Genomic DNA, 14,458 nt, shown 5'->3' with positions numbered 1-14,458 from the left:
AACAGCTAGTACCTGCTTGTGACTGACATTTTCTTACAGCTAAAATATTCCTATGGATATAGAATAAATAGGGACAGAATTTGTATCTTAAACTTACAGCAAAATTGTTACATAATTGTAATAGCTTAATATAAAAAGCCTCTTTTGCTTCATCTTGTTTTATTTTTTTCCTCCTATTTCTGTAGAAATGATAGAAGATGGTCCAAGTGGAGCAGAACTCTTAGATGGCCAACTTCTTGCCCCTCCATCTAGCTCTGCGCATGTAAATCAAGAAAAGGAGCCGTTTAAAAAACTGGGGCTTACAAAGGAAGTCCTTGCAGTGCATACGCAAAAGGAAGAACAGAGCTTTTTGAATAAGTTTAAAGAAATCAAGAAATTCAATATTTTTCAGTCACATTGCAATTACTACTTACAAGATAAACCGAAAGGACGGCCTGCTGAACGTGGTATGGCAAAAGTTTTCATGATAAAACTTGTATTTATATAGGAAGTACATCCTGTTGAGAGGGCATTTCCATTTTTAGCTGTATTGTAGGGCCACTGTGAATAGTGACAGTTGCATGGTATTTTTAAAGTCCACAGAAAAACTCTTTCTGGTCAGTCTTGCTTGAAGATTGAGAGTACAACATAGCTTTCAATGTAATAACTGACATTTTAGTAACTAATGGTTTGATTTTTATCTGTTCATTATAGTATTACTGTCATGCATCTGTTTTCAAGGGACAAAACCCATGCTTTAGCATGTTTGCTTTACTGTATCTATGCTTGGATTCCCTTGCTTTTCCGTCTTTTCCTCTGTCCTTTTTTCAGGTTTGTGGTTTTGTTTTGTTTTTAGCCCCTTTCTTTTACATCCAGTTTTTCCCATTCCACTATTGTGCCATCAGTGAAACAATCTGATAATTGTTTGGTTGCTTTTAAGTTAATAATGTGATCAGTGGGATGGAAATGGAGCAGACTAGCCATAATAGTGAGATTATTTGTTTATTAGGATTAGGAACTCTGGATTGCATTTTCAGAAGTGCTTGATACTGATCTGACTTTGTTCCCATTTCAGTCCTGACTTAACATGGAACAGAAGTCAGACACCACGAAGCATTTCTTTTTGCAGATTCTTATCTTTCATTTTTTTTATTTAATAGTTATGCAAGTCCTTGATTTAGGAATCCTGTTCTGGAATCCTTTTGTCCCCTTGCATTATTTATACTTGATAAGCTTTCAGCCTATGTAAATAAGCTTTAGACAAAAAGAAAGTTTGAGCAGATTTTAGTGCCAAAAGATATTTTATGGATTTTTTTCACGTCTCTAATTGGATGAGCTGACAGCCTTTCCCTAGGGAAGAGTTGCTTCGTGCAGACTTCTAAAATAAGTTGCAAAGGTAGCATGCCTTTTTTCCCCTCAGGAAATTATTTTCTTTGTGTACTTTATCTCCTTCTGCCTTCCATCCTCTCTGAGAGCCACTGTTTTGCAGCTTTGTGCCATTTGGGCAACACATTTGAGCCTGCTGCTCTCTTTTCTTCTATGGTGTGTCAGCATGGTTTTTATTGCTCGGTTAGCTCAACTCTTGTGGGCCTGACCCCTTCCCAAATGCTTCATTTTGGGTAGGCTAAGTCCAGAACTGCAGTTTTGAGCAGCTTCTAGGGATGACAAGGTGAAAGGGATACATCAGATTGCAAGTAAGATCCTTCCTGATGTGTGGTTTTTTGGTTTGGTTTTTTTTGCAGGTGGCCGTGGACAAAGAAATGGCACTTCTGGAATGGAACAGCCGTGGAAGAAAAGTGGAAAGAACAGGAAATCAAAGCGTATTAAACCACAGGAGTCTTCAGACAGTACCACTTCTGGAACTAAATTCCCCCATCGGTTCCCTCTTCAAGGTTTAAATACTACTGCTTGGTCACCGTCAGACACTTCACAAGCGAGCTATTCAGCGATGTCTTTTCCCACTGTTATGCCTGCATATCCACTTCCTGTTTTTCCTGCAGCAGGGACTGTGCCACCAGCTCCCGAGACTTCACTTTCTGGTTTTAATCAGTTGCCAGACTCTGGAAATACTTGCCCTATCCAACCGTCCCAGTTCCCTGCACCCCTCATGACACCTGTTGTAGCCCTTGTGCTCCCCAACTATGTCTACCCAGAGATGAACAATAACTTACCTCAAACACTTTACCACAGCCAACCCAACTTCCCTGCCCATTCCGCTTTCTCTTCACAGACAGTATTCCCAACGCAGCCACCATTTGCTACACCCAGCCCTTTCCCACAACAGGCATTTTTTCCAACACAGCCATTCCATTATAATCCACCAGCAGAGAATGAAAGGGCTCCTGTCACAGAGCCACGAAACGAGCCATCCCGTTCCTGCACTCCGCAGTCAGTGGGTCCTCAAGACCAGGCTTCACCACCTCTGTTCCAGTCCAGGTGCAGTTCTCCCCTGAATCTTCTACAGTTAGAAGAAACCACAAAAACTGCTGAAAGTGGACCTCCCGTGGGTTTACACGGAACCTTAAGTGAGGAAGGAGCCATAGGCAAAATCATGACAACTGATAACTGTAGTGGAAAGGGATCCCTACCGGTAAGTATGCTGATGGTTTTGGGGTGGTTTTGTTTTTTCTTTCTGAAGCATTCACATTCTTGAACATATCTGAAGTTGTTAATATGTAGAGATGCCTAAAATGGATTCCCCCCGCTTCTGTTTTCCTGTGTCTGATGCATTGTTTTCAATCCTCTCCACTCATGGGACCTATTTTTTAAATGATAGACAGCAATAGGTCAATAAATGCGAAGGAGATGGACTCACAATTGTAGTTAGTAAATTCAAACTTCAGCAGAGTGAATAAAACATTAAATCCAATCATTTAGAATAGTCTTAACCTATAGAAATTAAACTCGCCTTGTTGTTCTTCTGAAGTTACACTGGGAAGCTTGGAAATATATCCTGAAACAATTCTGCTTTTTTGTTTTTAAAAAAAGGAAAAGAGTATGGATAAGTCCATTGGAAAGCCTTTAAATAGATTTAAAATAATATGAACGCCTAATTTCTAGCAAAAAGTTTTGGGCTAGTGAATTTATGTGGAGGAGGAAGTAGTCTCTAAGTGGTCTGAAAGAAGCTAATTTAAAATAAAATCACATCTTTGTATCAAATAGGCAACCCAAGTAAAGGAAAAATGAATTATTAATCGCAGGCTGTAACTTTGTTTTATTTGGCGCACTAAAGCTATCCCGAGCTATTTGGTAACTTCAGAGTTTTTTATTTCCTGGCTTATTCATATTTGATGAATCAGTTTAACAAATAACCTTAAAGAAACCTCAGATGGAGTAGTAGAAACCGTAAAGGTTTCTATGACATAAATATGTAGACTGGTATTAGTGTTCTGTGAAGGCGCTATAGAGTATCTTTGTAAATGTTAAGTCTCTGATGGGATGGAGTTGCGACCTAAACCCTTTAGACTGGCTCCTTCCAGCTTTTCTTCTGCTGTGGTTTGTAACTGGTCTCTGCATCTAATGGTGCAGTTCCAAAGTAGAACTTGGTTTTGCCCCTGATAAAAGGAAAGCAGGCATTGGAAGGGGTGGCTTTTACTTTTAGGCATGTCTGAGATCTAAACTACTGTAAGTAATCAGTAAAAAGCATTATTAGTGTTGATTCTAGCAGCTGATTAGATGACTTCATGCGGTGAGTCATAAGCCTGTATCATCTACATTAGAAGTTATAAAGGAGAAGAAGGAAACACTTCTGAAAATGCTTGTTCCCCACATTGTGGCGAACATTGAGATCTCCACGTTAAACGTTTTTCCCTGATTTAGTTTCCAGATTATTTATTTGACCTCATATTCTTTATATTGATACTTACGGGGGCATGAATGGAGGGAGAATAGAGAAAAATGGATTTTGTTATCTATACTTTTCTGTAGAAACTTCCAAACTTTAGGATACAGTGCAAAAATGTATCTTATTCTTTTATTACCTGCTTGTTATCTCATGATCTTGAGAACAAATACATTGATTTTCATTTAAAAAAATTCTCTATCATGCTAGTCATGCAAATCCCACTTACAGAGAAATTTTCAGGGATATATGCATCCAGTGCCATATTTGGACTAATGAATGCTGTGCACTACATAAGGTCTCTGAAATCTTATCTCTAAGTACTTGTGACTTGTGCCGTGGTATAACTGTGCATCTGTGACAGTCTGTAACTTACAGCATGCTCTGAGGTGCCTCTGCTGGATTGAAAGCAGCGTGGTAACAAAACTTAATAGTAACAATTTTGCTGGCAAATTCTTTTGAATTTCTTCAAATTGTTAGTACCTATTCTTTAGAAACCTGCAAAATGTAACTTTGTGATTTCCTCATCACTTGCTGGAAAATGAGGACAATACAGGTATTTGTTCAGGGAATGTGTTAAGGATAAAGCTAGTTCTTTCCACTATTATGTATTTTGTTAAGTTCTGTCAACCATAATTTCAAATATTTAATCTTCAAACTGACTTGCAGCGAGTTTTTCCTTATGTTCAAAATCAGCATAGTTAATGCACTTTCCCTTAAAAGCATACAAATAAATTATCTTGCCCAGGAAGCTTGCATCTGGGAACACCTTCCTTCTCATCATGCAGTGAGAGTAGGAATAGCGATGGGCTGTTGATGCAAATCTCTTCGGGGTAGATTAGAGTAGGAGAAACTGCTAGCATGCCTGAAATGGCTTAGATAAATTCTAACTTGTTCAGGAGAGTAGGGGCTGTCAAGACTGAATAGCAAACACCTTCCTTACTTCCTCGCTAAACTATATATATTTTTAAAAAGAGAAATTGAATTGAAATATCAGTCTTACTGAAGGACCACTTGTCTATCAGTCCACTTCATTATTCCTCGGTTGGTCTTGGCATATGTTATTGGTGGTTGTCTGTCTTTGGGTAACTCTGTAAACATATTGAAATATCAAGGGAAATGGATTAATACTAAACGTAAATGATTAGTAATGAAATAGCCTGACTTTGGGCTTTGGGTTTGATGTTGGTTTTTTTTTTGTTAATTTTTTTTTTTTGCCCTCCCCTTCTTATCACTAGGCTGAATCTCCAATGGATGCTCAAAATAGCGATGCACTCTCCATGTCTAGCGTCCTGCTTGACATTTTACTTCAAGAAGATGCCTGTTCAGGCACTGGTTCAGCTTCTTCAGGGAGTGGTGTATCTGCAGCTGCTGAGTCTCTGGGGTCTGGATCCAATGGCTGTGGCATGTCAGGGAGCAGAACAGGTAACACTGGCAGCAAGTACTCTCCTAGCATTTTAGAAGAGTTGGAGTGTGAAGTTTTGCAAACACCACTTGAACATCACATGCTTAATGTAAAAATCTTTTTTTATTCTTCATTGCATAATTTATTCTTGTTTTCTATTACATAACATGAAAGTTTTTCTATTGTGCTTGATTTAAAGTATAGAACCTTTTTTTAAGTGTGCGTAAAATAGCTATTAAGATATCATGTAGGTATGACAGAATAATGACGAGAAAATAGTGTGCTCCATGTTTCATTTCAGAGTTTTAAATTTAAGTAAGCTAATTATTCTGTTGAAATTTAATGGATGCATAGCTTGAGAATTTGAGTTGTAAAACTACCAATGCAGTTACTTAGGGGTGGAAGTTCCCTCTGTTTAAAAAATTAAATAAAATAGTGTAATCTTCTCTGTTTTCAAAAGTGTTCAGTTACTCTATGTATTTGACAAATAATGAAACTTGTAAATTTCTTTTTAAAGGTAGTAGTGAGACTAGCCATACCAGCAAATACTTTGGGAGTATTGATTCTTCAGAAAATCATCATAAAACCAAAATGAAGGCAGAAATGGAAGAAAGCGAGCACTTCATTAAATATGTCCTTCAGGATCCTATATGGCTTTTGATGGCAAACACAGATGACACTGTTATGATGACTTACCAGATACCTTCACGGTAATTCCAGCATCGTAGTCCTTCATGAACTGTATTATAGGTTGAGAGGAGCAGAAGGAAAGATACGTATGAACCTCTGTCTCAACAGAAGTAAACTGATTTTAACGTTTAGCTCAATGTCAAGAAGAGTTCATGCTGCTTAATGTTTTTGTACGCTATACAAGAAGTTCTCAAAAACTAAAATCTATTTGATTAGGTTTACCTGGTCAATTATCTGAGTTGCAATTAACTGTATGTTTTTTAAAGCTGTTTTATAGTTAGTGATTTGTAACTACTTGCTTAGAAATCCTGTAATCTGATTAATAGATCCTTGTAAGTACACTTCGATATAATGATGGTCTGTAGCATGGAAAATCTGTACTCCCTGGCTCTTGTCCTTGAGATGCAATATTCAATGGCAGAGTTAAGCTCACTGTCAGAGCGTGTTGCCTAAGAAGAAAAGTGTAAAACCAACCTGTTCTTAGGTATGCTGTAAGGAACAGAAACAGTACTGGGTTTCTTGGAACTTCCTTTCTATTTTAATCTTTTATTAGAGGTATTACAGCTTGTAAGTGTTTGATGTAGTGTGGGGTTTTATTAAGTTTCTGAATCCAGGGGAGGTATTGCGGGGAGAGAGAACTCTGGCTGCTGAAACAGCAGTGTTTTCTGCCTTTCTCCCTCTCAGTCCTGAAGTTGAATCCATTCTAGATGACTTTCTTAAACATATCTTAATATTTCTGCTTTAATATCTCATATGTGCATCGAATGTCTGTTTTGAGTTCCCCTCCCAGTGAAGGGGAACTTAGAATTTACTGCAGCAGCAGCAGAGGGAAACCAGAGTTCTTGGTGGCTTCATCAGTGATGCTGCCTGAATACGTCTCAGAAAATTGTTTTCACTGATGGGATTTGAAAAGACAGTGAGCCAGCAGCGATATGTTAAAGTTGTCTGCAAATGCAGAAAGCTGCTGAAATAACCGCACTTAATTTTCTTCCAATATAAGATTTGTAAGCTTATCATTCCAGAACAAAAATAGTCTTTAAAAATGTTAGCATTTGACTATGTAACCTTATATAGGCAAAAAGCCCAGACACTGTTGAAGCTCAATTTCTAAATACATTTTATTTCAGAGATTTGGAGACAGTTTTAAAAGAAGATAAGCAGAAATTAAAGCAAATGCAGAAACTACAGCCAAAATTCACAGAAGAACAAAAAAGAGAGCTAATTGAAGTTCATCCATGGATCCAGCAAGGTGGACTACCAAAAACTGTTGCTAATTCTGTAAGTTTAAATGAGTTAGTTTTGCATGTCTAACAGTGCTTAAATTATTAGCTACCTATGTTAGACTTTTCCATTCCTGTTGCTATGAGAGCTTGGTCAATTATGCAGAGAAAAAAAATAATTCAAACTTCTCTGCAGTGGTTTCTGGCTTGTTTTAATTTATCATAAGTCTTCTTTCCAATGGGAAAGTCAAAGAAGTGGTGAATGCAGTATAAGAAATTTCCTTCCTGTTTCTAGTTTTCTGTGTATCTGAAAACCTTTATCAACAAAGTCAAACTTCACTACATAAAAAAATCTCCATTTTGTGCACAAAAACTTATTCCTACTGTTTTCTAGAAAGTTCAAAATTAATGGGAGTATACTCTTACTTTTTTTTTTATCATAAGACTTTTCATGCAGGATCATCTCTTGCCTTGATTCTCTAAGTGGATTAATGGATTGTAAAGCAAAAAAAAAAACCAACCAAACCCAAACAACAAAACCCAAAACAAACCAAAGCATCCTTGTAGTTTTATGTTGTCTGTGCATTTTACTTTTTCATACACAAATATCTGATTGCATTCTCTTTTTCCCTAAGCTTTTCATCATTTGTAGTTTTTTTGCCTGTAAGTTATCAAATGCAGAGGCTCCCTTTGCACATGAGTATTTCAAAAGTCATTGTAGCAGAATTGCAGTGGAATCCAAACCCTGATGTTAATTTTATTGCAATGTTAATACTGTAATGTCCAACTTATGTAAGTGCACAGTAGCTTCAGTCTCTTAAGCGCTGCAACTGACATGAACGTATTACCACAGGGTTAGCAATCAAATGGAGGAAAAAGTGATTGGAAATGGATGTAAAATGTCAGCATTATAAATGATCTGTGACATAACTGCTTCCAGTAGAGTTCTCGAGTACCTGTATTGATTTACTACATGATATAAAACGATTGTGTGGGGAAAAGTCAGGGATTGGAACATATCTGGTAGCTACGGCACAAATGTAAACGTTGCCTTGGAATCTGGGATCACATGCAAATGGACTGTTTGGAAAAGGCTTTGTTGTCTTTGACTTACAAGTGTTTCTATATGTTTCTTTTTAGGAATGTATTTTTTGTGAGGACAATATTCAGAGCAATTTTTATACATCGTACGATGAAGAAATCCATGAAATGGACCTTAATGAAATGATTGAAGACAGTGGGGAAAATAACTTGGTTTCCTTGAGTCAAGTCAGTGAAGAACAAACATAGCCTTTGAGCCTGTTGTTTTCAAAGCTGCTTCAAAACTACAGTAATGACCCGTAAAGGTTTTAATCTTGTATCCAGCAAGATGAATCTGGTTCATAAAAACAAATGTTTTTCTTGCTCTAGAAGAGTCATTTGTGAATGAATCTCTTTTTAAATGGTGGCAATCTCTTCCCAGTAAGGACATTGTTGAAGATGGTATAGCTTTTCTTTAAAAAAGAAAGACTCATGTTTTGCACTTATGCCTCAAGTATTTCTTTATAAACTCGAGAAACTTTCATTGATGCCTACTGGTTTTTGCAGAGTGGGTTAATGAGTACTGAAAATCCCCTTACGTACATACAGTTCTTCAAATCTCCTTTTTGGTAACAATTCATTGTTACAAATTGTTCTAGCAATTCTGCGTAGTGGCTCCTTAGCATTGTTCTTAATATTTGAAGTGGTCCAGCATAGTAGAAGAAATAACCTTCAAGCAAATCAATTCGCACTTGCCCTTCTCATACCAGTTGATCCCATCCTCTTTCTTTGTTTCCTATAGTTTTGAATGTAGGAACCTTTTTTGTCTAAGAGAAATGTTGAACTAATTTTGCAAGACGGTTTTGGGTAAAAATACTTATGTGAATGTCTAAGAAAGTATAATTGAGTGCTGATGACTGTGTAGCCTTTTATTTAAATGGACACTGCAATACTATGAACTGTTTATTACCTTGAAGCATCGTTTCTGAGAATTTAAACACAAGAAATCTTTACGCTTAAAGATTTGAAAAACTAAAACCACAGAGGATGACTGCGTATGCTCCAGTGACTGTTAGAAGAAGCTTGGTATAACCTTAACCTTTATTTCTGATTTGTTCTGTCAGGAGGTCAGCCATCAGTTTTTCCTGTGTGGCTAGACAAACATCAAACTTGTATGTGGCAGGAGAGGATTAGACATCTCTTGTCACTTGAAGATAGTTCTTATAAAAAAAAAAAGAAAAGTGATTTTGAGAATAGTGTTGACTTTCACTATATACGAATTGCATAATCAAAACCTTAGTGTGGCTGGAATCCTTTGCTGTAAAGGATTTAATTTTAATGCCTCTGAGATTGTATTGACTTGAATACGTGTACTCTGTCTTCTTGTGCTGTTTATACATGTTGGATGTGGGAAGAGAACACAAAAGAGCAGCTTTAATGTATTGGTTCATTAAAGGACATTTAGTTGCAGTATTGCTAAATGTCAGTTGTAGGTCTTGGGGTGAAAAACATATGGAGAAATCCAATTGACTTTGATATGTTTGTCTTAAAATATTTTTCATGGAAAGCATTTCCTTTTTTTATTAGGATAATGTTTCTATTCACTGCAATTTAAGGTTATTTTCGTTGTATAAAAATATTTCTCTTTGCATACAAAGAGGATGTGAAGTTAGATCTGACACCAAAAACATGCAGAAGTGACTGGTATTTGCCTAGTGGAAGAAATAATTTGTGTAAAGCAATTGGTTATTAATTGGACAGTGTCATGAGGAAATTCACATTGAAGACAGGTTCTGCAGGTAGCAGAGAGTGTGAATTTGTGAATCAAGTAGAATCACAATTTAAAAAAAAAAGTATCTTAAATGTAGTGTGAAGCACTACTTGTCAAGATCTGGTTCCTGTCTTTAATAGTTTAGCAAGGTCAAACCTAAATATATGTAAATATAAAGTGAATGAGAAATTTTAAAATGTTGGTGTTCAAGTCCAATGTATTAAATGTTTTCATCATAAATGGAGCAGTGCAGCTATACCAACATACTAAATATATTCCATTTTTACATGTAAACACAAATAGTTTTAATTGGACCAGGGTTTGAGAAAAGTAAAAGCTTTATATAAAAGGAGTGCATCATAATTATACAAATTATTTTCAGGGACTTCTCAACCACTTTGAACTTCTTTGCTTTAGCATGCTTTTTTTTGATTTTTTTTTTTATTATTATTTGTTCTCATTTCTTTTTTTTTTTTAAGTGACCATCTTGTAACCATAACTTAGTGAAAGGAAGAGAAAAGTATATTTAGAGCATTTTGTGGATGTGCTTACTTATGGACTTAATCTTGCATCCTTAAAGTGTTTGCATTTACAGGGTGGTATTAAAATATTTTCCTGTAACTTTAAATCTACATGCCTCCATTTATAGATAAGATTCTGAAGCTGTAATTTTTCCAAACTGTTGTAAGATGACTTATTTGTGATGACACTTTGTCAACATGTCAACGATGTTTTCTGTACACTGTGCAATATATTTTGGTTTTGCCACTTGTGACTAATTTTTATGACTTTGCTTTTTAGAAAACTGGTAAATAAAACAGATATATTTTTAGTTGCCTTTTTGTTCTCTACTCCGTGTAAGAAGCAAAAGTTTATAGGTTACTGACAGCATGTGAACTGGTATTTCAAACTGAGGAACTTGCAAGCTATGATTTTAGTTGTGGCTGACTGTTCTGAAGTAAAATTACAGGCCAGACAAGCTGGCAACAAACTTAGTGGTCAAATGGAAGATTGAATCTTTATATTGACTAGTCATTCTGAAAACATTTACACATTTACTACCTGGAAGACCATATGCATCTAGGTTCTCTGTGTGTGTTGTTCAAAACCACCAGAAGACACACACGATGTCCTTTCTGCTTTTAGTGTCAGCTTTTCGTACCTCTTCTCCTGCAGCCCTCTGTGGTTTTGTACTGGTAGCTTAGAGGTGGAGAATTCCAGTTATGCCTCTTGAATTTGCTTTGTGCAGTGATTGTTAGTCTTGTCATGGTGTGAAGTGTCATGTTTTCTGAAGGTTGCTAAAACTTATCAAGCTAATGGACCTTCTGCTGATACTCTTGTTTTATTCTCTGATGAGTGGAGAAGGTGGGGGGGCTCAAAGATTTCTATCTTCTCACTATGGAAAATGCTGTAGTTTAGTGGGATGCTGCTTTTGACTACCCCTCCAGTTTAGGAGGTACTCGGGTTATGAGATCCTCGTTAAGTCTTTTTTTTGATTGTTTTTTTTTCCATGATTGTGTTTCGAGAGCTGTGTGACCTCTTTAAAACAGAACAAGCTAGTGCAAACCCTAGTTTGGTCACGAGCAACCCAGATATTTCTGTGAGCTGCAAAATCAAGGTGTTTCTGTACTGCAAAACTGATCACCCCACAGGTGAATTGCCTTCACACCAAGGGTAGAATTGCAGTGTTGTGTGCTCTGTTGCCAAGCTATGCATTTTAAAGAATGCTTGTTCAACACACCACCCAAGTCCCTTTGAAGTCTTCTGAATGGACCCTAAATATGTGAACTGTTCTGCCCATATGAAGTCTGAAAACACTTTAGTCCTAACGGCACCGTGGTTCCTTGCTTAGCTAAAGGTGCAGGGGAGAGGTATTGATGAAGTAGTTTACAGAACTACAAATCCGAGTGTCGTGCACACGTACAGGGTATCTCTGCAACTCAGCAGAGAAGAGATTGTGCTAGCATTTGGGTGTAAATTTTAATAATTGATATATGACACTGGAATAACTCAAGTGCTGGTGATGCCGGGTAATTGCCAGGTAATGTTTCACGGTTATTTCTGCTTCTGGTAAGCTTTTGCAATTGTACAGGTAATAAGAGCACAAGTTATGTGTGGCTTCAGGTATTCATGTGCTGCTCCTTGGTGATGTGCCTTCTGTCAGCACCCAAAGGTAAGGGCTTGGTTTGCACTGCAGCTGTTGGGAGCAGTCTTTGTCAGGGAGAGACTTTCTCCCATCTCAGTAGCCCCTAGGCGTCACTGCTGTCCTGCAACTATATTTGGCAGTTCTGCCACCCTTGTATTTCCTCTGTTCAGTTTCTTGTGTTTTGGGGCTGTTGACTTTGCTACGACTTTTTTTTTTTTTTTTGATGTAAAGGGAAAGATTGGTGATTGGAATTTCAAATAAGATGGTTAGAAAATTCAGAATGAAGAGCTGTTGGCCCAATGATAGTGAATGCAAATACAAACGTTCTGCTTGGAAAAGGGAAAGCATCAGATTTTAGTCCACTTAACAGCTGTTATGAATTTGGAGGGGGAAAAAAAAAATTTCCTTAGTGAGAATTAAGATCCTTGATTGTTCTTTTGTCTCTTTAGCAGTGGTGGAAAGAACATAATGGATTGATAAGCCTCTGACTCAAAGAACATGGTGAAATGAGTTGCATGCTTCTGGCAAAGTGACAAACAGCTGACTCAAAAGGAGAATAACATTTGTAGGTGTAACTTCCAGAAATGCCAGTGTCTGCTTGCTCACAAGTGGTTAGAACCTTGAGAAATATACTTGATCTATTGAATGAGGTAGCAAAGAGCTCATCAGCTCCTTTTTCTTTGGGGCTGTGCAAAAGGACAGCATTTTTAGAGATGGTACACAAGGTGTGTAATAACTGTGTGCTTCAGTGCTGCAGCTGAAAAAAAACCCAAAACAACCAACCTGCCCCCCCCCAAACCAATCCAAAAACCAACATCTGCCAGGCTACCAAAGTGGAAAAGAAGTATAAGACTGGGTAGAAACTGAGACAACTGAGCTTTCTTAATCATGGATATTTCTCTTGGCATGTGCTGGAAAAATCTGAGGTGATGGGGTTTCATCCTACAATGTTTCTGGCTCTGGATTATATCTAGTAGTTGCAGACATAAAGGAAGTGCCGTGGCAGCACACGAATACTGCTTAACCTTAGTGATGACGTGCAAGTATAAGAACACTTGCTATTCACTAATAAAGAAAATGCTTTTTCTCTGAAGAACACATTGTGCCAGAGCTCCAATGTCCTGAGGCACTATGAATGAGCAGTTCAGGTGGCAGGCCCTTTGCTTCTCCTGTTATTCACAGGACACGTGTTTACATCTGTAATAAAAACAAAAAAACCCCAACCAACAACCTCCTCCTGTCCCCCCCCAAAAAAATCCACAACAACAACAAAAATAAAAAAATCCTCAAAACAATAAAACAACCCAGAAGAAAATGCTTTTTCTCTGAAGAACACATTGTGCCAGAGCTCCAATGTCCCGAGGCACTATGAATGAGCAGTTCAGGTGGCAAGCCCTTTGCTTCTCCTGTTATTCACAGGATGCGTGTTTACATTTGTAATAAAAACAAAAAAAAAAAAAACCCCAACCAACAACCTCCTCCTGTCCCCCCCCAAAAAAATCCACAACAACAACAAAAATAAAAAAATCCTCAAAACAATAAAACAACCCAGAGTGGGTTAACCAAAACGAGCAGGTGCTGTGGCATCACCATGATGCATTTCCAGTGGTGGGTACAATGATTTCTGCATAGTTTGGAATGGGGAAATCAGTTGGGAGATGGTTCTGGAGCCCCTGCTGCAGGTGGGGGATCCTTGGCGAGGGAGCGATTCCCCATCAGCCCTAGATGACCATATTACTGTGCATTTCATTTGGTGTTTTATCTAGACAAAAGGAGACAAATCTGGGGATGGATTGGAATTTCCTGGTACTCTAGGATTTGGTAAGCTGCGCTTCTCTCTCATTGTGTACTAATGTAGTAAAATGAGTATAGTGAATTTATTACCTTCTTTTAAGTGTTATACTGGTCTAAAAGCAAATTGTTTGTGTTGCTGTTGCACTGTCAACTTCAAAAACTCTGTTTCTGTCCAAGAAAGTATTGGCTGTAGTTTATTTTTTTTTCCAGCATATTTGGCCATTTGCTTACCTAAGGTAAGGTCTGCTGCTTTCCCTTCTGTCATCACCAGCTGACTCCCTTTGAAATCCTGTGCCTTTTCACATGGGGGGACACCAAAGAAAACCCCAGCTAGAAAACAGAAAACCCAGGAACCCAATCATACAAGAGCTGGATAAGTTCATCCAATGCATTTCTCTAGTGGGCTTTAATCTTTTCATTTTCTTCATTGCAGGACGAGGAAGAAGGGTTAGGTGGCCTGTGCTTGCCCCTGCCCTGGTTTAGATTTGTGCTGGGACTGGTGTGGCACAGCTCTGCTGAGCCCTGGTGGGACAGACTCTGTTCTTTCAGCTTCCCAGGTAAGAGCCACATCCACAGTGTGGGTTGTACACAG

At 37.8% G+C, this 14,458-nt stretch overlaps 1 protein-coding gene across 1 annotated transcript in view; it reads left to right on the top strand.

The window, feature by feature from the left end:
- PER2 (period circadian clock 2) overlaps window positions 1-10,758 on the top strand; it is a 47,563-nt gene extending 36,805 nt beyond the window's left edge. The window contains exons 20-25 of the mRNA XM_014966273.1: window positions 186-446; window positions 1,722-2,569; window positions 5,059-5,245; window positions 5,743-5,935; window positions 7,043-7,193; window positions 8,276-10,758. Of these exons, the coding sequence (XP_014821759.1) occupies window positions 186-446; window positions 1,722-2,569; window positions 5,059-5,245; window positions 5,743-5,935; window positions 7,043-7,193; window positions 8,276-8,425 (1,790 nt within the window). The 3' untranslated portion in view covers window positions 8,426-10,758. The remainder of the gene's footprint in view (window positions 1-185; window positions 447-1,721; window positions 2,570-5,058; window positions 5,246-5,742; window positions 5,936-7,042; window positions 7,194-8,275) is intronic.
- Window positions 10,759-14,458: the final 3,700 nt, after the last annotated feature.

This window comes from Calidris pugnax, unplaced genomic scaffold, assembly GCF_001431845.1.
Source record: "Calidris pugnax isolate Ruff unplaced genomic scaffold, ASM143184v1 scaffold65, whole genome shotgun sequence".
NCBI lineage: Eukaryota > Metazoa > Chordata > Aves > Charadriiformes > Scolopacidae > Calidris > Calidris pugnax.
Note: the sequence above shows the minus strand (reverse complement) of the source record. Positions and strands in the feature narration are given on the sequence as shown.